Source organism: Eumetopias jubatus, unplaced genomic scaffold (assembly GCF_037043125.1).
Source record: "Eumetopias jubatus isolate StellerSeaLion01/CBP00866 unplaced genomic scaffold, mEumJub1_p1.0 scaffold_12, whole genome shotgun sequence".
Classification (NCBI taxonomy): domain Eukaryota; kingdom Metazoa; phylum Chordata; class Mammalia; order Carnivora; family Otariidae; genus Eumetopias; species Eumetopias jubatus.
The window spans coordinates 54599698-54622187 of record NW_028274818.1 but is presented as its reverse complement, the minus strand read 5'-3'; the positions used below and the strand labels follow the sequence as shown (position 1 = coordinate 54622187).

The 22490-nt window shown below is 39.6% G+C and overlaps 1 protein-coding gene across 3 annotated transcripts in view; it reads left to right on the top strand.

Annotated features, from left to right (window-relative positions):
* The window catches only part of DNM3 (dynamin 3), a 575404-nt gene that overhangs the window by 220302 nt on the left and 332612 nt on the right, over window positions 1–22490 (top strand). For all 3 annotated transcript variants that reach the window (XM_028123031.1, XM_028123033.1, XM_028123032.1), the window contains exons 9-10: window positions 107–174; window positions 3511–3649. In XM_028123031.1, the coding sequence (XP_027978832.1) occupies window positions 107–174; window positions 3511–3649 (207 nt within the window). The remainder of the gene's footprint in view (window positions 1–106; window positions 175–3510; window positions 3650–22490) is intronic.

Below are 22490 nucleotides of genomic sequence, written 5' to 3'. Positions count from 1 at the left end.
CTATTTATTAATAACGAAGTCAAGTTCTTCTCATTTTTTAATATTCAACAATATTATTATTCAGAGGAATTAAGTGTCATAACTGTGGCTCATTTTGCATCTGCAGATGGAGTTCAATGAAAAAGAATTACGAAGAGAAATAAGCTATGCAATCAAAAACATACATGGTATCAGGCAAGTGATTCACATTTTCCTTGTCTCAGTTCAAGCTACTAAAAGAAAATTAATGTTTATAAATGGCTAGTGAAGTAGACTTTTCATCATCGGAGCAGAATAGAATACAGAGGTGAGAGAAAGAAATAGGAGACTCTCGCTTGAGTTTAATGGTAATTTCCTGTATTGTCATACTCACAAAAGAAAAGACTTTTCAATTAAAAAAAGCAGAAACACTTCCTGCACTCACAGCACTGTGCTCTGCACAATTAGGGATTTGCCAGTGAGCAAGACCTTGTTCTCCAGAGCCTTGCATTTTAGGGACGGAGGCCTGACATGCTCATAAGGAATCATTACTTACACAGAGACAGGACAGATAAATTTTGGCCGCAGTTGTGGGGGAAGATTGGGAGAGATTAATGAAGGTCGTGACTCTTGAGTTGAACCTTGCCTGTATAGAGAACAAGAATGATTTCAACAGGCAATGGTGTGCTGTGTGTTTACACGTGCGTGCGTGTGTGTGTATGTGTGTGTGCGCGAAACATGAGAGGCTGGGAATTGTTGAGGCAAGAAGATAAGAGAAGGGGCTTAAAGTGGAAAAGAGTAGTGTGAGCAAAGGCATAGGGGTGGTGAAGTGCAGCAGGGATTCATGGAGTGGGGAGTTGCGCATTTTGACTGGACAGGAGAGCAGCAGGACCTGAGGCTCCGAGGGGAGCTTGTCCCTTGTGTGGAAGTTTGTGTGGAATTTTCCCTTGTATAAAATGGGATTATTTTCATTTACTTTCTTTAAAGCATTATGATAAGAAAAAATGAATTAAAAAAAAGAAAAAAATGAATTTAAAACACACGTTTCTTGAGTTCATGTACAGAATTTAATGGAGCATATATTAAATTTCCTGAATTTAAGGTATTGAACTTAGGTTGCGTACTTCATAGATGATCTCATATGAAGGAGGTGTCCCCTGTCTGTTGGCCACTGTGTCTCAGCTTCTGCCATAGGTCAAGATGAGACTATTTTGGGAGCAGAGTGTGAGAGGGCAAAGCTTGACAATGAATGTATATGTGAAAGGAGTTAGGACATTTGAATTCTCTGTCATTTTAACACTCAGACAATCTGCTCTGCAAGTTGCAAATACGATAGGTAAATATGCATTCACAAAGTAAAAGGGAGGAAACATTCTATAACCAAATCCAGTATTTTTCTCTGTCAGTAGGATTTCTAAGTTCCTTATTAATTCTATTCTGTTGCCCTGAAATCTAGGATACATTTGGTATAGAAACTGTGTCTTGCTCTTGAGCTGGGTGGGACTAGTATTCAAACATGTCAATGTGATAAGTGCAGTGAAACCAAATCACATTTTTTGGGTCATGAAGTATTTTTGTATGTACTTACTTTACTGTAAAAGTAAAATACAGTACTTTTACTTGGCTTTTAAAACTTCTTATCATATACATTTTTGTTGAATGCAACTGCAAGAGCTCACTAATTCAGTTTTGAAGATTTCTGATTTACATGCATACCAAAAGAAGAGATTGGTTGTCATTTATTATTCTGGAATTAATTTGCCTGTAAGATGATAAGAAGGGCACAGTGTCCTGAGAATAAGACATACTCATGGCATTATTCGGCTCTTAAATACACTTAATATGAAAAGTTTTGTTTCCAATTGATTGTTAGATATTTGAATAATAGAAGCCATCTTTGTCCACTGCAGACCTAATGGTCCATCTTTGTGCGGCAGGCACTGTGTGGCAATGAGGAGCAAGGGAGGAAGACAGTCCTTGTGGGGCAAACAAGATAAATGCAGTCATGACCTTTCTACCAGGGCAGTAGTGGGACTATGCATGCTGAGACCACTGCAATGCAAAATAGGATGCTGGGGTTCAGAGAAGGAAGACCTTGTCAGGGGCAGGACTGGAGAAGGCGAGCTTGAGGAAGTGGTTGCTTCTGATCTGGGCTTTGAAGCACAGGTGGGACTTGGACAGGCTGAAAGTGTGGGGAGGGCAAAGTGAACCTCATGGACAGAGGCAAAGAAAGAAAACGTTAGTATGAGTGTGTTTGTGGAAAGGCCAATGGTTGGGTTTGGCTGAAACATAGGGTGCATGAAAGGGAGGAGGCAAATAACTGGAACGGAAGATTAGGGTCAGGCAGGGAAATTTTTAATGTTAGACCAAACAGTGTGGATTTTATTCTGCATCCAATGTGGAGAAACTTCAAGTTATAATATAGTATGATCACTACAGTTAGAAAGAGAGGTGCGTGTAGGGTGCTAAAGTAAATGATTAGAAGGGACCAGAATAAAGCTGCTGTAAGGGAACTGTGGAAGAAATTTCCCCAAAGAAGCACCGCAGAATTGAGTGGTGAAGGAGGAGAAGTTAATGGAAGAAGGAGAATTGAGAAGAGGGAGGGAGAAGGGCCTGGGGATGGCGAGGGTCAAGCACCAGCATCTGGCATCTGCAGGGCTTTGGGCGTGATGATACTTGGGGTTCATGGTCCCTCTTATGGTAGCTTTTCTCCAATGGCCTTTTATTTAGACGTAATCATTTTTTCACTTTTTATCACACACACACACACACACACACACACACACACACACACACACACACACACACCTGCTTTCCTGAGCTCCTGCCCAGCATGAGAAAAGCATTGTTATGACACCAATTTGAATTAATTCTAGCCAAGTGAAAAGATACTTGCTATTTTGGTTGTCATTTGTTATTTTTGTAAACTAACAATTTAGGCATCCTGGGTCCCAGGCTAGTCCCACTTACTTGTCTTCCTTTTCCTCTAGCACCCCAGGACCTTCCTTTTTCTCTAGCACCCGGAAACCACTGAGCTTACCAGAATACATTTCTCCAGGAAAGAATAGATTGCATAGTCAGGAACACTACTATTTCACTGTTGACAAAATGAGGATTATTTTCTGCTCTATGAAGGAAAAGAGGGGCTTGCTTTTGGAATACTTTAGACAGAGAAATGGAAATTTAGGACACCATTTTTATTGTATCATTGGTGTTTACTGCTATGATGTGAGATAAGATGAATTACAGTTAAACATTAGTTAGAGGTCATATTATTCCAGTCCATGAAAACATTTTGGGAACTGTTTTTAGGTAATGCTAATCATCTATAGAATGAAATTCATTATGAAATAGTAGTAGTGAAGATATCATAATTTGTACATTTGTAATAAAAAATGATACTGTTGATAGAATAAATCACTATGTAACTTTTAAACTTGGGTATTACATGCTTGCTTTAGGTGGCATGTCAATTAAAACCTTTTTGAAAAAAGTACTGGATAATACTTAATTTAAAAAAATCTAATGTCCTGCTTTCTTTCTTATATTCAGGACAGGGTTGTTTACTCCAGACATGGCATTTGAAGCGATAGTCAAAAAGCAAATCGTAAAGCTGAAAGGACCTTCCTTGAAGAGTGTAGATCTGGTCATACAAGAATTAATCAACACTGTCAAGAAGTGTACCAAAAAAGTAAGTTTGAATTATTTAACTTTCTAACAATTAACTTTTTGGTTTACCCATCTTTCCTACCCTGCTACATGCCTCTCTTTCCCTGACCCCTCACTTTGTTGTAAAAGGTAGTATGTTTGCCCTAGGGGAAGGATTGTGAAAAGTATTGAGTGGAAGTTGCTTTCATGGTAGATGGGCAGGGATACTGTCTTCTATCACCCAGTGCCAAATAGAGTTGCTTAAACCAGAAAGAGTATATTTTAGTCAGCTGTTTTTTCCTTATTTTCTTAGGCAGATAAATATCACTTTAGAACAATTAGGCGAATGCCCTCAACTAATTTTTCTTATGGTGTATGGATGGGGTAATTGTCGGGGGAGGGAATCATTGACATTGTGTATATCAGTAAAAAAAATTTTAAATGTTCTAAATTTTAAATGAGTTCCATTTGAACCTGGACATTTTGGGAAGCAGCAGTTAGTGTAGTAATAAAGACGCCGGGCTCTGAGGTCCAATTACCTAGATTCAAATCCTGGCTCTGCTACTTACTTTCTGTGTGACCTTGAGTATCATACTTAGTCCCTTATAGTTTTTTAAATTTCTTTGTAAAAAGAAGATGGTAATAATAACAATACTACCTCCATGAGAATTAAGCATGATGATGCCTCAAACCCATGGGGCACTTAACACATTGATTAACCATAGCAAGTGCTCAGGAACTGGTTGCTAGTCTATAAAGGGCCATTTTAGTAGCACCCAGTACTCTCTACTTTGTGGTATTTGTTGAATCTATGAAATAGAGTAGTGGGGGAGAGATTTCCCCTGTGGGGGACTCCTCACTGAGGAACATAGAGGAATTGTGCTGGATTCCATCCATTCTATGGGGGCATGAAAGGGATACCCTGTGTTAGAAACTGTAAGAAGGGAGTTAGTGGTGATATTTAGGGTAGGGCAGGCCTAACCCCATGGCATTCAACACTGGTACTTATTTCTTGAAAGTATAATTGTTCTGGTTTTGTAGGTTTTGTTACCCTTCCCTTTCTGTATGGTTACTATGAGTAACCTCCCTGAAGAACCAGTGGGAAGAGAGACAGATAATGTAGATGAATATGAATTTGGTTTCCAGTTACCTGGCAGAAAAATTCAGATGAAGAAAGATGTAAGTAGTGAAAGAGGAGAGCCAGCTAAATCTCTAGATGCCAATGCTAAAAGAAAAGGAGATAAGAGGGGAATAGCTTGGGGCCCAGAAGTGGCCCTGGAGCTTCAGACTTTTTCTCTAGACCTCTTATTATTCTTCTACCTTGTTCCTTAATGTCCTAGTTTCTTTCCTCCCAAATGAGAAAAGCCGTAAGAGTTAAGGGACTGAGGAAATGGAAGAGGATGCACGTGGAGTAGAAAAAAACCGCAATCTCTACACCAGCTCTCCATTTGAACACTCGAAGCCCATCGATAATACTTCACATTCCTATTTGTCCTTGCCTGTACCTCAGTGTGTGGTCACTCTTTCCACCTGTATAGTTAAAGCTCTCCTCATGGGCCACCTTGGAAGTGATGCTGAATTAGCTGTTGTTGCCTTCTCTGTTAGCCACATGGTCACCACCCTCAGCACATAGATGTTTCCAGCCAAAAGCTTCCCTTGAGATTGCCCATGTGCTTCTGTTCCCACCAGGAAAGCTATCTTTTTCCCAAGAGTCCATTGTGTTGTCCTTGTCCTCAAGCCTATTTAGCCAGTTGTATTTCTTATTTTAATCATGTTGAAATGAAGAGCAAATGAACTGATCAAACACAGAAAAGACTTTGAGTTTTGTTTCCATAAACACAGCTTTGGAAAGACTTGATAAACATTAGCTATAAAAGCTTTTCTGTTGACGAGGTGTAGGCAGGACAATGCCGAAAGAAGGTGGGGAGAGTTATAAAAATCTAGATGGGCTCTGCATTCAGATTATTTTACAAGTGTCTTCAGGTTCTCCCTCTGCTTTAAAGAAAGCCAAAGTAGAAATCATAGATGAAGGATGTGGTTTATGTAAGACAGAAGACGCATAACTCCAATCAGCAGATCCATATGCAGAGAACAGGCCTTGGCCTTACATCAGAAGATTGTCACATGTGTGTACATTTATGTTTTAAGTTATATAGACTGTTTATGGTATGTATGAATCATTTTTTTTTTATCATTTCCCATTGTATTCAACTTGCAGGAAAACCAACAGTCAGTCCTGATGACATGGGAAGAGACAGCTTGTTCCTGGACACTTTTTGGCTTCTATTCTTTTGCTGTCCACCCTTTGAACCTCCCTTTCCGTTATGCTCTCTGGATCAATGGTAGTTGTATATTTGTACTGCCTTCTGAAAACACTGTATATATTGTCTTAACTAAAACCTTGCTTTCTCCCTGAGATTATTGCTTACGCTGCATCTCTCTTATTGGCTCAAACCCGAAGAATCTAAGGACCTGCATCAGGCTTGACATCTGCCCACTTCTCCTTCTGTGGCTTCTAAACATTATGCCTTCAACATCCTGTAAAATTCTTCAGTAAAGGCCCCAGTGGTACCAGCTCTGCTTTTCCCTTCTATTCACTGTCACCATCACATCCTAGTCACTCCCTTGAATTTGTCAGGATATTTAGAACCTCACTTACATTTTTCCTCTTCATCCTAAATTCACCTTCAACGTGGATGATTTCAGTAGAGATCCATGTAGAGATCGTGTCCAGCATCTAGTAGCTACTGTTCTTTGAGATCTTTGACTCCAGTGTCTCTCCATTCATTCCACACTGGTATGATACTGCCATGACCTCTTGTGGTCTTTATCATCATTGACAAATGTTCTACCAGGATACCCTTCAGAAATTTTTTTTCTTTAAATTTTTTATTGTTATGTTAATCACCATACATTACATCATTAGTTTTTGATGTAGTGTTCCATGATTCATTGTTTGTATATAACACCCAGTGTTCCACGCAGAACGTGCCCTCTTTAAAACCCATCACCAGGCTAACCCATCCCCCCACCTCCTCCCCTCTAGAACTCTCAGTTTGTTTTTCAGAGTCCATCGTCTCTCATGGTTCATCTCCCCCTCCGATTTCCCCCCCCTTCATTCTTCCCCTCCTGCTATAATCTTTTTTCTTAACATATATTGCATGATTTGTTTCAGAGGTACAGATCTGTGATTCAACAGTCTTGCACAATTCACAGCCCTCACCGTAGCACATACCCTCCCCAATGTCTATCACCGAGCCACCCCGTCCCTCCCACCCCACCCCCACTCCAGTAACCCTCAGTTTGTTTCCTGAGGTTAAGGATTCCTCATAACAGTGAGGTCATATGATACATGTCTTTCTCTGATTGACTTATTTCACTCAGAATAACACCCTCCAGTTCCATCCACATCGTTGCAAATGGCAAGATCTCATTCCTTGTGATGGCTGCATAATATTCCATTGTATATATATACCACTTCTTCATTATTCATTCATCTGTCGATGGACATCTTGGCCCTTTCCACAGTTTGGCTATTGTGGACATCGCTGCTATAAACATCGGGGTGCACGTACCCCTTCGGATCCCTACATTTGCATCTTTGGGGTAAATACCCAGTAGTGCAATTGCTGGGTCATAGGGTAGCTCTATTTTCAACTTTTTGAGGAACCTCCATACTGTTTTCCAGAGTGGTTGCACCAGCTTGCATTCCCACCAACAGTGTAGGAGGGTTCCCCTTTCTCCACATCCTGCCAACATCTGTGGTTTCCTGACTTGTTAATTTTAGCCATTCTGACGGGTGTGAGGTGGTATCTCATTGAGGTTTTGATTTGGATTTCCCTGATGCCGGGCGATGTTGAGCACTTTTTCATGTGTCCGTTGGCCATTTGGATGTCTTCTTTGGAAAAATGTCTGTTCATGTCTTCTGCCCATTTCTTGATGGGATTATTTGTTCTTTGGGTGTTGAGTTTGATAAGTTCTTTATAGATTTTGGATACTAGCCCTTTATCTGATACGTCATTTGCAAATATCTTCTCCCATTCTGTCGGTTGTCTTTTGGTGTTGTTGACTGTTTCCTTTGCTGTGCAAAAGCTTTTTATCTTGATGAGGTCCCAATAGTTCATTTTTGCCCTTGCTTCCCTTGCATTTGGCGATGTTTCTAGGAAGAAGTTGCTGCGGCTGAGGTCGAAGAGGTTGCTGCCTGTGTTCTCCTTTAGGATTTTGATGGACTCCTGTCTCACATTTAGGTCTTTCAACCATTTGGAGTCTATTTTTGTGTGTGGTGTAAGGAAATGGTCCATTTTCATTCTTCTGCATGTGGCTGTCCAATTTTCCCAGCACCATCTGTTGAAGAGACTGTCTTTTTTCCATTGGACATTCTTTCCTGCTTTGTCGAAGATTAGTTGACCGTAGAGTTGAGGGTCCATTTCTGGGCCCTCTGTTCTGTTCCATTGATCTATGTGTCTGTTTTTGTGCCAGTACCATACTGTCCTGATGATGACAGCTTTGTAATAGAGCTGGAAGTCCAGAATTGTGATGCCACCAGCTTTGCTTTTCTTTTTCAAAGTTCCTCTGGCTATTCGGGGTCTTTCCTGGTTCCATACAAATTTTAGGATTATTTGTTCCAGCTCTGTGAAAAATGTCAATGGTATTTTGATAGGGATTGCATTGAATGTGTAGATTGCTCTAGGTAGCATTAACATCTTCACAATATTTGTTCTTCCAATCCATGAGCATGGAACGTTTTTCCATTTCTTTGTGTCTTCTTCAATTTCTTTCATGAGTATTTTATAGTTTTCTGAGTACAGATCCTTTGCCTCTTTGGTTAGATTTATTCCTAGGTATCTTATGGTTTTGGGTGCAATTGTAAATGGGATTGACTCCTTAATTTCTCTCTCTTCTGTCTGGTTGTTGGTGTATAGGAATGCCACTGATTTCTGTGTATTGATTTTATATCCTGCTACTTGACTGAATTCCTGTATGAGTTCTAGCAGTTTTGGGGTGGAGTCTTTTGGGTTTTACACATAAAGTATCATATCATCTGCAAAAGTGAGAGTTTGACTTCTTCTTTGCCGATTTGGATGCCTTTGATTTCTTTTTGTTGTCTGATTGCTGTGGCTAGGACTTCTAATACTATGTTGAATAGCAGTGGTGATAGTGGACATCCCTGCCGTGTTCCTGACCTTGGGGGGAAACCTCTCAGTTTTTCCCCATTGAGAATGATATTCGCTATAGGTTTTTCATAGATGGCTTTTATGATATTGAGTATGTACCCTCTATCCCTATACTCTGAAGAGTTTTGATCAAGAAAGGATGCTGTACTTTGTCAAATGCTTTTTCTGCATCTATTGAGAGGATCATATGATTCTTGTTCTTTCTTTTGTTAATGTATTGTATCATGTTGATTGATTTGCGGATGTTGAACCAACTTTGCAGCCCAGGGATAAATCCCCCTTGGTCGTGGTGAATAATGCCTTTAATGTACTGTTGGATCCTATTGGCTAGTATTTTGGTGAGAATTTTTGCATCCATGTTCATCAAGAATATTGGTCTGTAATTCTCCTTTTTGATGGGGTCTTTGTGTGGTTCTGGGGTCAAGGTAATGGTGGCCTCATAAAACGAGTTTGGAAGTTTTCCTTCCGTTTCTAATCTTTGGAACAGTTTCAGGAGAATAGGTATTAATTCTTCTTTAAATGTTTGGTAGAATTCCCCTGGGAAGCCATCTGGCCCTGGGCTCTTGTTTGTTGGGAGATTTTTGATGACTGCTTCAATTTCCTTAGTGGTTATAGGTCTGTTCAGGTTTTCTATTTCTTCCTGGTTCAATTTTAGTAGTTGATACAGCTCTAGGAATGCATCCCTTTCTTCCAGGTTATCTAAATTGCTGGCATAGAGTTGCTCATAATATGTTCTTATAATTGTTTGTATTTCTTTGGTGTTGGTTGTGATCTCTCCTCTTTCATTCATGATTTTGTTGATTTGGGTCATTTCTCTTTTCTTTTTGATAAGTCTGGCCAGGAGTTTATCAATCTTGTTAATTCTTTCAAAGAACCAGCTCCAAGTTTCGTTGATCTGTTCTACTGTTCTTTTGGTTTCTATTTCATTGATTTCTGCTCTGATCTTTATGATTTCTCTTCTCCTGCTGGGTTTAGGCTTTATTTGCTGTTTTTTCTCCAGCTCCTTTAGGTGTAGGGTTAGGTTCTGTATTTGAGACCTTTCTTGTTTCTTGAGAAAGGCTTGGATTGCTATATACTTTTCTCTGAGGACTGCCTTTGCTGTATCCCAAAGATTTTGAACAGTTGTATTTTCATTTTCATTGGTTTCCATGAATTTTTTAAATTCTTCTTTAATTTCCTGGTTGACCCGTTCATTGTTTAGTAGGATGCTCTTTAGCCTCCCTGTATTTGAGTTCTTTCTGACTTCCCTCTTGTGATTGAGTTCTAGTTTCAAAGCATTGTGGTGTGAAAATATGCAGGGAATAATCCCAATCTCTTGGTACTGGTTGAGACCTGATTTGTGACCTAGGATGTGATCTATTCTAGAGAATGTTCCATGGGCATTAGAGAAGAATGTCTATTCCGTTGCTTTGGGATGGAATGTTCTGAATATGTCTGTGAAGTCCATTTGGTCCAGTGTGTCCTTTAAAGTCTTTATTTCCTTGTTGATCTTTTGCTTTGATGATCTGTCCATTTCAGTGAGGGGGATGTTAAAGTTCCCCACTATTATTGTATTGTTGTCAATGTGTTTCTTTGATTTTGTTATTAATTTCCTTATAAAATTGGCTGCTCCCATGTTAGGGGCATAGATATTTACAATTGTTAGATCTTCTTGTTGGATAGACCCTTTAAGTAGGATATAGTGTCCTTCTTCATCTCTTATTACAGTCTTTGTTTTAAAATCTAATTTGTCTGATATAAGGATTGCCACCCCAGCTTTCTTTTGGTGTCCATCAGCATGGTAAATGGTTTTCCACCTCCTCACTTTCAATGTGGGGGTGTCTTTGGGTCTAAAATGAGTCTCTTGCAGACAGCATATTGATGGGTCTTGTTTTTTAATCCAATCTGATAGCCTCTGTCTTTTGATTGGGGCATTGAGCCCATTTACATTCAGGGTAACTATTGAAAGGTATGAATTTAGTGCCATTGTATTGCTTGTAAGGTGACTGTGACTGTATATTGTCTGTGTTCCTTTCTGAACTATGCTGCTTTTAGGCTCTCTCTTTGCTTAGAGGACCCCTTTTAATATTTCTTGTAGGGCTGGTTTTGTGTTTGTAAATTCCTTTAGTTTTTGTTTGTCCTGGAAGCCTTTTATCACTCCTTCTATTTTCAATGACAGCCTAGCTGGATATAGTATTCTTGGCTGCATATTTTTCTCGTTTAGTGCTCTGAAGATATCATGCCAGTCCTTTCTGGCCTGCCAGGTCTCTGTGGATAGGTCTGTTGCCAATCTAATGTTTCTACCATTATAGGTTACACATCTCTTCTCCTGAGGTGCTTTCAGGATTTTCTCTTTGTCTCTGAGACTCCTAAGCTTTACTATTAGATGTCGGGGTGTTGACCTATTTTTATTGATTTTGAGAGGTGTTCTCTGTTCCTCCTGGATTTTGATGCCTGTTTCCTTCCCCACATTAGGGAAGTTCTCTGCTATAATTTGCTCCAATATACCTTCTGCCCCTCTCTCTCTTTCTTCTTCTTCTGGGATCCCAATTATTCTAATGTTGTTTCGTCTTATCATATCGCTTATCTCTCGAATTCTGCCCTCGTGATCCAGTACTTGTTTATCTCTCTTTTTCTCACTTCTTTATTTTCCATCATTTGGTCTTCTATATCGCTGATTCTCTCTTCTGCCTCATTTATCCTAGCAGTTAGTGCCCCAATTTTTGATTGCACCTCATTAATAGACTTTTTGATTTCAACTTGGTTAGATTTAATTCTTTTATTTCTCCAGAAAGGTTTTCTCTAATAACTTCCATGTTTTTTTGAAGCCCAGCTAGTATCTTTAAAATCATCATTCTGAACTCTAGGTCCGACATCATACTAATGTCCGTATTGAGTAGGTCCCTGGCAGACGGTACTACCTCTTGTTCTTTTCGTTGAGGTGATTTTTTCCATCTTGTCATTTTGTCCAGAGGAGAATAGATGAATGAGAGAACAAAATGCTAACAGGGTAACAACGTCCCCAGAAAATATACTCTAAACAAATCAGAAAAGACCTGAAACCAGGGGAAAAGAAAGCGAAAGAAAGAAAAAAGAGAAAAAAAGAAAAAGAAAAACTATAGATAAAAACAAACAAAAACAGAACAAAACAAAAAAAAACAGAATATGTTCAAATATGATCAGGCTGGTGCATAGATCAGTGCCACACAGTAGATTTTGGGTGCATTTTGGTCTGTTAGAAGAAAGTGCCTCCCAAAATTTTTAAGAAAGAAAGACTTATATATGTACAAAATAAGGGTTGATACGATGAAGGGATGGAATATGACTGGAAAGATGAAAATTATAAAAAATTTTATAAAAGGAATTGATTAGATAAGTTGTTTGAAAAAAGAAAGAAGAGGATTTAAAAAAAAAGAAGAAAGAAAAAAGGGGGAGAGAATGCGATCAGGCAGGAGAGTAGAACAAAGCCATACACTAGAGATTTAGGGTATATTTTGATCTATTAGAAGGAACTGTATCTCAAAATTTTAAAGAGAGAACAACTTAAATATATATGCCAAAAATAAGGGTAACTACTATGAAGGGATAGAGTATGACTCTAAAAATGAAAAATAAAAATTTTTTTTAAAAAAGGGATTGGTAAGATATTGGCTGAGAAGGGGAAAAAGAAAAATTCAAAAAAAATAAAGAGAGTTAAAGAAATTAAGTTTGAAAGACTAGTGAATCATGGTAAAAAAGCCATGAATTCTATGTGCAGTATTCCCCTAGCGCTGGAGTTCTTCCGTTCTCATTGATTGGTAAACTTTGTCTTGGCTGGCTGTTCTTGCTGATCTTCTGGGGGAGGGGCCTGTTGCCATGGTTCCCAGATGTCTTTGCTGGAGGCGGAATTGCCCTGCCCTTGTCCCTGCGAGCTAAGTAATCTGCTCGGGTTTGCTCTCTGGATCTTTTGTTCCCTGCAAACTTTCCGTACAGCTTTGGAGGATGAGAGTGAAAATGGCGGCCTCCCAATCTCTGCCCCAGAGGAGCCGAGACCTCGGGGCCCCGCTCCTCAGTGCGCTCCCAGAGAAAAGCAGTCAATCACTCTCGTCTCCCTGGACTCCAGCCACACTGTGCCCACCCGGCCTGTGACCGAGCGTTTCTATCTCTGGCACCTGACCCCGTGTGGAGTCTCCAAACCCAGCAGATCCCTGCGGTGCGCTCCCGCGCTGCTCCTCTCAGGGGAGGAAGGGGAGTCTCCCCGGATCTGCCTCTTGTTGGGTCCCTGCTGGAGGAGCAGTGGCCCGACTGGGCCGTGGATCACAGTTTATGGCCACCCTGAGCTGAGAGCTCGCGCCTCGGCTCCGTCTCTGCAGCCGGCTTCCCTGCTCTGATACCTGGGAGCTCTGCCGCAGTCAGGCACCCCTGGTCTTTCTGTGACCCCGAGGGTCCTGAGACTACACTGTCCCAGCAAGGGTTCCACCCCCAGCTTAGCCACTGGAGCGACGTCCCTCAGCGGAGCCGACTTCTAAAAGTTCCAATTTGTGCTCTGGGGCTCTATCACTTGCCAGAAGCGGCGGACGGAGGCCCCCACCATCTATCCTCCTGAATATTGCCTCGGATTCACTTCTCCTCACGTCCTACCTTCCAGAAAGCGGTCGCTTTTCTGTTCAGAGAGTTGTTGCTATTCTTTTCTTTGATCTCCTGTTGAGTTCGTAGGTTTTCAGAATGGTTTGATCCCTATTCAGCTGAATTCCTGAGACCAGATGAAATCCAGTTCTCCTACTCCTCCACCATCTTGCTCCGCCCCCCTTCAGAAATTGAAACTATATATCTAAGGTTTTCAGAATGCTGATCACCCCTGTAACTTCTTTAGGTTTTAAATTAGAAAATCAGGAGAAAAGCTTAGAGGAGGATTGAAATTTAGTATCCAGTTTGCTGCTGATAAATTTAGATTGGAAAGTGTGTCAGGGACTTGCTGCTCAAGTGGGAGCCTCCTGTTACTTCCCCTTCCAACAGTAAACCTTAAAGCCAACAGTGGTGGAGAGAGTTAGATGTGCACCCATAAGAAATACAGAGTATTTTGCCTTACATCAGCGGGAATGTAAACCAGTAAAAGAGAGCCACATGTGAGCAGTAACTTAATGTGCCCACCCTACCCAACAAAGAGCTCAGGACTGATGCATGTCAGGTTCTCACCATGTTACTAGTCAACATGTCTTCCCCCCCCCCCCGCCCTTTTTTCTGTGAGCTGGAGAAAAGAATATAAGTTTCTTCCATAGGACTTCCCCAAGAGGGCAGAAGTGTTGATGAGAGTTCCTACTTTATCAGTGAGGTGTGAAGGGTGCTGTGGAGGAGAAAGTGAGGGAAGTTCCTTACCTATGCTTAATATTCTGTCACAAGCTCTTACCCTTCCAGTTCTCTCTCTTTTGCTCTCCCTATAACTACTCTCTGCTTAACAATTTCATTCTTATTTTAAGTAATGATTTCACAGAGAAAATAGGGGCCATAAATGAGAACAATAATTTTCCAATCTTACTGATATCCCCAACCCTGCTCCTCCTTCCCTCTGTCCCTGTTGAGGTGGTTTCCCTGACTGGGGCTGGGCTCCTATATGTACTCTTACCGTCTTAAGGAACTTATTCTTTAGATTCTTCTATTTTTAAATTGTCACTTTGTCCATCACATTAAAAAAAAAATCTCTCCTAACTTAAAAGCAGTAGCAACAATAACAAAAACCTATCTACTACCTTATTCTTCTCCTTTTCTTCATGTGAAACCTTTTTGGGAGAAAAGTAGTTTACACTTGCTGTCTTTATTTTCTTATCTCCAGTTAACTCGTAACTCTCTGAAATGTGGCTTCCATGCCACTACTCTATTGAGTAATTATGGTACAGGTCGACCAGAGACCTGATTGCCCAATGTAATGCGTACTCATTCCTGATGCTGTAGACCACTTTCTTTTTGAAGCTGACACCCCCTCTCATGGCTTCTCTTCCATCTTTCTCATGATCCCTCCTCTGTCTCCTTTAAGAGTTTATCTACCTTTCCTGCCTCTGAACACCAGAGTCGCACAGAGCTTGCTCCTGGTTTCTTCTCTTCCTTATTGTCCTTTCTCCCTGCCAGATCATATTTGCCATAGCTGAGCTACAGCTTAAAAGGTTGTTGGTTCCCAAATCCATAGCTCCAGCTCAAGCCTCTTTACTAAAATGGTCTACTCCACAGTCTACTGCCATTACTCTCTCCTAACTTATGGCCCTGAACAGTTTTTTTGTTTTTGTTTTTTAACTAAACTACTCCAGCGGCCTCCTAACTGATCTTTCTACCTCCAGTCTAGCCACCATCAAATTCATCCTCCCCACGGCTGTCAAAGTGGCCCTTCTAAAATATGGACATGTATTTTGCCTGTTCCCTCAAAATTGTGCAGTGGCTTCTCGTATCTTGAGAATAAGGTACAAATCATTTACAGTTGCTTTTAGTTTCAGATGTGATCCCTGAATATACTTCTTTAGCTCCATCTATTGTCACTTTGTGCTTTTTTCAGCCATTCCAAGTGATTTGCGCCATCCTCGTGGAATTTTCATGCCTTTACCATTCACACACGTGATTCTCTTTGTTTCGAATGTCTCCTTCTCCTCTGGTCTTCACCTGCCCTTTCATTTTTTATGATCCAGCTCAATCATCATCATTTACCTAAGAAATCTTCCTAGAGGGCCTCTGTGAGTCCTCTCCTAATCTCTCTCCTTACTCCCTTTTCAGTGCTTTAGTTGGCACCCTGTGTTTACTTCTATCACAGCATTTATGGTCCTACATTGTGGTTTGTTTGTAATTTATTTATTTAGCTGGATGTCTCCTCTTGTTGATTGTAAGCTCCTTTAAAAAAAAAAAGCTGTGTCTTTTATCTTTTTATTCTTGGCATCTAATGTAATGACTAACCCTACAGCAGAGGCATTCTATAAATACTTTTTAACAATTTAGATATTCTAAAGTTACCCTGATGCTAAAGAAATCTGTACTTGGTTTTAAAAGAATATTTTGGTCATTCCTTTTAAAATAATAAAATTTGATCAGGTTTTCTTTAATTTTCCTTATTTCTCATTTTGTTCTTGACTTTTGCCCTCATAATGTCTACCTCCAAGTTCTTTTACTTTAAAACTGGTCTAATTAAAATCTTTTGCAAAGCAAAATAATCTTAATTAAAGTTGATTATACCAGGACTTTATTACTTGACCCCTTTTGCACATGAGCCATAGATAACGTGATTATGTAATTTATCATCCAAAATAGGACTCTTTTGAGATTGAAAGTGGGAGCTATTCATAAATTCACGGGAATAGTAGAAGGAAAGTGAGACTGCCCCAGGCAATCTGAAGGGCATAGTTACCCTAGCTGTATTGTGAATATATATATACATATGCACGTATATTCTTAAAACAGTATTTTCATTTACAATATTTCTCATGTTGAGTGTCTTATGTGTAAAATATTTAATTTTTTCCCCTTAAGCCACATAAATAAACCTCAGTGAAAAACATGGGATTTATGTTTGTTCAAGTAACAAAACACAAAGCTAGACTTCTAAGCTGGGGGAATGCAATCTTCTCGGATATTTTCTCACTGTTGTGTCTGGGGCACTGGGGGACAAGACAAGAACATTAGAGCTTTATGAGCTGTTTGGCTTCACTCCAGGGAAATGTCAATTTCAGAATTTTTGTGATGGGCATCGGCTCTCAGCTGCTTTTCTTTACCCCCAGTTCTCCAGTGTACCGTTGCAGGGTCCTGAGGTTCTTTCAGGAAGCACTGAGAGGAACATCTTGTTTTTTAAACCACAGTTTAGCAACTGTGCCATTTATTGGCCTCTTGGGAAACCACATTCTTGGATTGCCATCATACCAATTAATTGATTTTTTTTTTTTTACCCTGCTCAGAAAAAGGAAAAAAAAAAGCTTTGCAAGGAAATAGAAAAGATTCCTTAGTTGGCTGTTAGAAATACAAGGAAAATTTTTCATTAAAAAGTGCTGTTAGAAGAAATGCTGAATTCTGTGGCATGTTAAGTGAATAAATATCTTGCTCTGAGTACACATACTATTCAAGTGACTCTAAAGTCCTTAGCTTGGCTTTTAAGGTCCTACATGATTTTATTCCTTCTCATCTCTAGGCTCTTCCCACTTTCCCCTTGGTCCATTCCAGCGACACTGGTCTCCTTGTTTCTTCAACAGGTCAAGGAGAGAAGATGGCAGGGCCTTTGTCCTTCTCATTCTCAATGTTGGAAATGCCCTGCCTCAAGGTATTTGTGTGGATCACATCCTTGCTTCTTTTCAAGTCTTTCCTCAAATGCCACCTAATCAGAGTCTTTCTATGACTTTTCTGTCTACAGTTATACATGCCTCCTTTCAAACACACATACACACACACATACACATACACACACACATCACTCTTCATCTACTTACCAAACTTTGTCTTTCTTTGTGGCACATATGACCACATGAATTAAACTATGTATGTCTTTTGTTTTTCTTATTGGACAATAAAGGGACTTGGAGAATATAAGCTCCACGGGAGTAAGGACTTGATTTGTTCAACACTGTATTCACAACCCTAAAACAGCCAGATTTTCAATGGTAATTATTGTATGAGTACTTGAAAGGATAAATGAATCATGTCTCATTGATGTGGCAGGTGGTGATCAGTTTGACTGAAGTAGCCACTTGATTACCTTCCATGAAAGTCTGTAGGAGAATAGCTGCAAAGCATCCTGCTCAAGTAGGGCTTTCATTTAGGTCTGGATAGATCTGCTGTGGTTTCTACTCTATACAAAAAGACTCACATTTCCCCTCCTCTAACAGCTAGCTGTCCAGTCTAACAAACTGTGCTGTGTTTTGCATATAGATGCCTTACATAACTCAGGTTTCAAATCAGGCTGATTATTAAAGTTTGAACCTTTCATCGGGCATTATAGGGAATTCAGGTCTGGGACTTGGCTTTTAAGGGATAGGAATTTCACCTTTTTGTTACTGTTACTTGTTTTTAACCCTGACCCCCACTTTTTTTATTGAGCTATAATTTATATATAACATATTAGTTCCAGATGTATCACATAATGATTCAATATTTGCATATACTGTGAAATGATCACCACAACGGGCCTAGTTAGCATCCATCACCACACACAGTTACAAGAATGTTTTCTTGTGATGAGAACTTTAAAGATCAACTCTCAGCAACTTTCAAATATATAGTACAGTATTATTAACTATGGTCACCATGCTGTACATAGGTTACGCCCCCAGGACTTATTTTATAACTCTTTAAGTTTGTACCTTTTGACGCCTTTCACCCATCTCACCAAGGTGCAACCACCAATCTGTTCTCAGTGTCTGAGCTCCCTTGTTGTTACTGCTTCTTAGTTTCCAGAAGATTCTCTTAAGTGTGATTATGCAGATTTGTCTTTCTCTGCCTGACGTTTCTCACTTAGCCTCTGCCCTCGAGGTCCATCCATATTGTCACCAATGATGGAATTTCCTTCTTTTTAATGGCTGAATAATATTCCAGAATTTTCACCTTTTCATCTCATAATTCACTAAAGAATTTACAGTCTTTATAATTAATTCTTAATTTGTAATTTGCGCCAGCCTCCACTTTTCCCTTTACATTCTGTTTTGATTTTTCTTTTTAAACTGCTCATTAATATGTCTACCAGAGATAAGCTTGGAAAGAAAGGAAATGAAAATCTGATTATTATCTTCAGGTGTTGTTTTGAGACAGTGTCAACCCTACCGCTGACCTCCTATTTGGGTGGGCTCTGAATTACTTAGTGAGGCTGTCTCTTCTGACTACCTTTCAGCTTTATTTCACCCAAGGTTGGAATTTTATTTTTATTCCTTAACATTTGCCAGCTGACACTAGAGTTCCCATTTCTCTGCTTAGAAGAAATGTTATGGTGAGAACCTACCAACATACCATACATGTTCTTCCATCATATACTCTACCATTTGTAGAACATATTCAGGGTGTAGAGATTTGGGATTTGCCTGCTTGGAGAAGGAGGGCTAACATATTCTCTCTCCCTGACCACTTACCCAAGGCTGCCTCAATGGCCCTGGCTCCCTTCCCCTTCTACCATCTTCAGTTAGGTCTTCTGAGACTTCCCATACCACTCCTAAAATACAGAACACTCAATAAAAAATTTTCCCATTTACCCTTGTGCAATTTCTTGACCTTTTTATATTAGAATTGTTTCTCATCTTTGATCACCTTTGTAAATGTGAATATTGTTTTTCCCTTTTTTCATAATAAATGTGATTATTTCATAATAATAAATAAATATTTTCTCATTTCCTGAATGAATCCAGCGTTATGCTGTACATAAATAAAGGATTACTAGGATTTGTGGGCAGGTTTTAATTCACAGAAATGGAATAAAATTATTGTATGCTTTAATGAGCAGTAAAATCATTATTCCTCCTCAGTTTGTAATGAGTGGCCAACATTGGGAAGTTTATGGCTTTTGGATCAAAGCAGAGCCCATACCTTTAGGTTAGCCAAACCAATCAACTCAAGTCATGTGCATAAAAAAATTTTGTTCTGGTCTCCGGTTTATTTTCTCGATTTATGTTTGGTATGGAACTATGAACAGATGGTACCTAATAACCTGAGTCTTTGCTTAAGGCAGTGAACTAGTTACTCTTGAAGGTGTGGAAATCTTGCCTCATCTTGTGTTTGTTCCAAGAGAAACCTAATAGCATGGCTCTCATGATCTGATTAATCAATAGTTAGTAACTTTTATAAGTGTATAATTTTTGTTTTATTGGCTAGAAAAGGCCATTCAAGTGTTATTTTTTCCCCCTAGCGAAAAATGTGGTCCATGCTTAAAAGTAAATTTTTATATTGAGGTGCCACCAAAATATTAAAATATTGGCTTTTATTAAAACATTTTTTGTATTAAAAAATATCTGATACTACTTTCGCTCAGACCATAATTAAAAGTTTTTCTTGGAATTATATATTTAAGTTTTTGCTTCTTAACATCATATATATTGCATTCTTTCTACATTGAATATTCCTTATTACTTAAGCGTATTTAGTGTAATTTTAACAATAAGCTCTTTAGAAGTAATTTGTCATTTGGTCGATGTCCAGCTCTGTCTGGAAGCTTCACTGTCATGATTTCAGCATCAAATCTTCTGAGGCCTTCTCAGAGCAGGTTTGGCCATTTATTTTTTTGCATTTTCCCTTGATTTTTATAAAATATTTCTCTCTGGTATGACAATTTATCCGTATAGTCAACCTGCCACTCAAGACTGTTTTTTTTTTTTAAGATTTTATTTATTTATTTGACAGAGAGAGAGAACAAGAGAGTCTGCTTCTCCCTCTCCCTCTGCCTGCCCCTGGCTCTCTTATGGTTTGTTTCCCTGGCAGGCAGAGGGAGAGGGAGAAGCAGACTGTCTGGTGAGCAGGGAGCCCGACACAGGGCTGGATCCCAGGTCCCTGGGATCATGACCTGAGCCCAAGGCAGCCACTTTAACTGACTGAGCCACCCAGGTGCCCCACAAGACTGGTTTTTAATATCAGGTAGTTTGACAAAAACTGAGCATCAAGCTGGCTTATGGCAGTTGCCCAGTGAATCTTTGTTAAATGAATGATGGTCGTGAAATGAATTTGGGAATATAAAATTAATATAACCAATAGCAAAATCTTAATTCCTTGATTCTATATAAATAAATTTCTAGAATATTTAAATAGTTAATAGGGGAATAAATGTCTAACGATGGTGTATTCTAGATCAATATTATTTTGGCATACATGATTACAATTTTGATGATTTTGACAAAGTAAATATATTCTTAACAACTGCAGCCTTTCAATTTGGTATTCAGAGCAAAAGAGATTGGAAATTATAATGGTTAAAAATAGTTGAGGAAACTGATTGTGCCTTAAAAAAGAGACAAGGAAGAGAGGCAAGGAATTGAACTGAGCATTCAGAGTCAAGTATTTTTTTCTTTTTAAAGATTTTATTTATTTATTTGACAGAGAGAGGCACAGCGAGAGAGGGAACACAAGCAGGGGGAGTGGCAGAGGGAGAAGCAGGCTTCCCATGGAGCAGGGAGCCCAATGCGGGGCTCGATCCCAGGACCCCAGGATCATGACCTGAGCCAAAGGCAGACACTTAACGACTGAGCCACCCAGGTGCCCAGAGTCAAGTATTTTTTAAAACAAAGAAAAGGGTTATGCAAACTGAGCAGGAACTCCCATTGAATGAGCTAAGGAAATGAGTGACAAGAAGCCTGATCAAAATAATTCAGAATGTGAGTGGGATGTTTGCCTTCTTCTTATATATATTGTGAGAAGAATTGGGACTGGAGTGTTGCATTTGAGAGCCAGCAATTCAAGCCAACATTTTGGTTCTAAACACTTCTATAGTTTTTCCAGACCAACCAGCTAGATAGAAGCCATACCAGCTGCATTACTGCCTTTCAGCAATGCCTAGGCCCTGAACTTCTCAGTGTCCCCTTCAGTATTTCTCTTCGTTTGCTTCCATGGGGGGGCCTCTTCCAGCGTCTTCTCTTTCCCTTTTGTTCCACTTAGAATTTAGACTCATTTACTTTCCAGTTGTCTCAATTATAGGTACAAAGTTATAGCTCTGGTGGGCTCCTTTCCTGGTGAAATTAAGCCCATGGATAGTAAGCTTGGAAAGGTTAGGAGACACACACACACACACACACACACACACACACGCACGCACGCACGCACGCACACAAGATCAATCCTCCTGTCAAGGCCAGGAGATGGGAGGGTTCTTGGGTGATTCTACTTCTTGGGATATTCTTGCCATTTCGGCCTTTCTCTGACTTCATGATGGCTGCGTACTAGCCTGGGGTCCTTCAATTATCAAATACTTTTTTTCTGAATAAATATTTATAGTGCCACTATTTGGTGTTTTAAAAATAACCTTCTGCTATCATCCATTTTCTAAATGCTGTTGAAGGCATGCCTGTCCTCCTCAGTAGACCACTATTGCTGTGTAGCCACTTTTCTACAGGAGTACGATTCTATATTTGTGTGGCTATTGTCAAAAAGCAAAGGTGCATTGTTAGCTTGGGATGCCCTGAGCACAGAGGAGAGACAGCAGTTACTCTGGTGGCCTAGGGCAGGCTAGTGGTTACGGTCAGATATACCACCCAGGTTTGCACTAGTCAGGAAGAACAACTGGTATTGATTGAGTATCTCTTCTACATTTAAAACTTTTTACAGGCCTCACAAAAAATAACTTACAATACTCTCAGAGTATAAAAGGGCTTCTGGGATGATAGAACTTTTCTTGGAGAATGCTTCCAAAACTTGAAGTGGAAGTTCCATTTGTATCCTGCAGTTATTCATGAAATAAGCTCCCAAATGAGCATACATCTCAGGATTCAGCTTGGGGTCTCAGTAACAGGGTAATGGTTTGGTGATCTCATGAATAGACACTGGGCTGTGATTTTTGAGGTAACCAAGGCAGCCAGGTTTCTATGCTTTTATTATGATGTTATACAAGTACTCTATGGTCACTGTAGAAAAATTTGGAGAATATAGGGATGTATATAGAAAAAAAAGCAAATTATGCATAATCCTATCATTCAAAGAAGTTATGCCTATTAACATTTTGTAGTATTTGTGTAGATCTTTTTCTGTGTACAGACAGTAGATTTGCAGCTTCAGGAGGTTTAATATTTATTTGTGATTTGTGACTATGATGGTTCCATGAAGAATTGC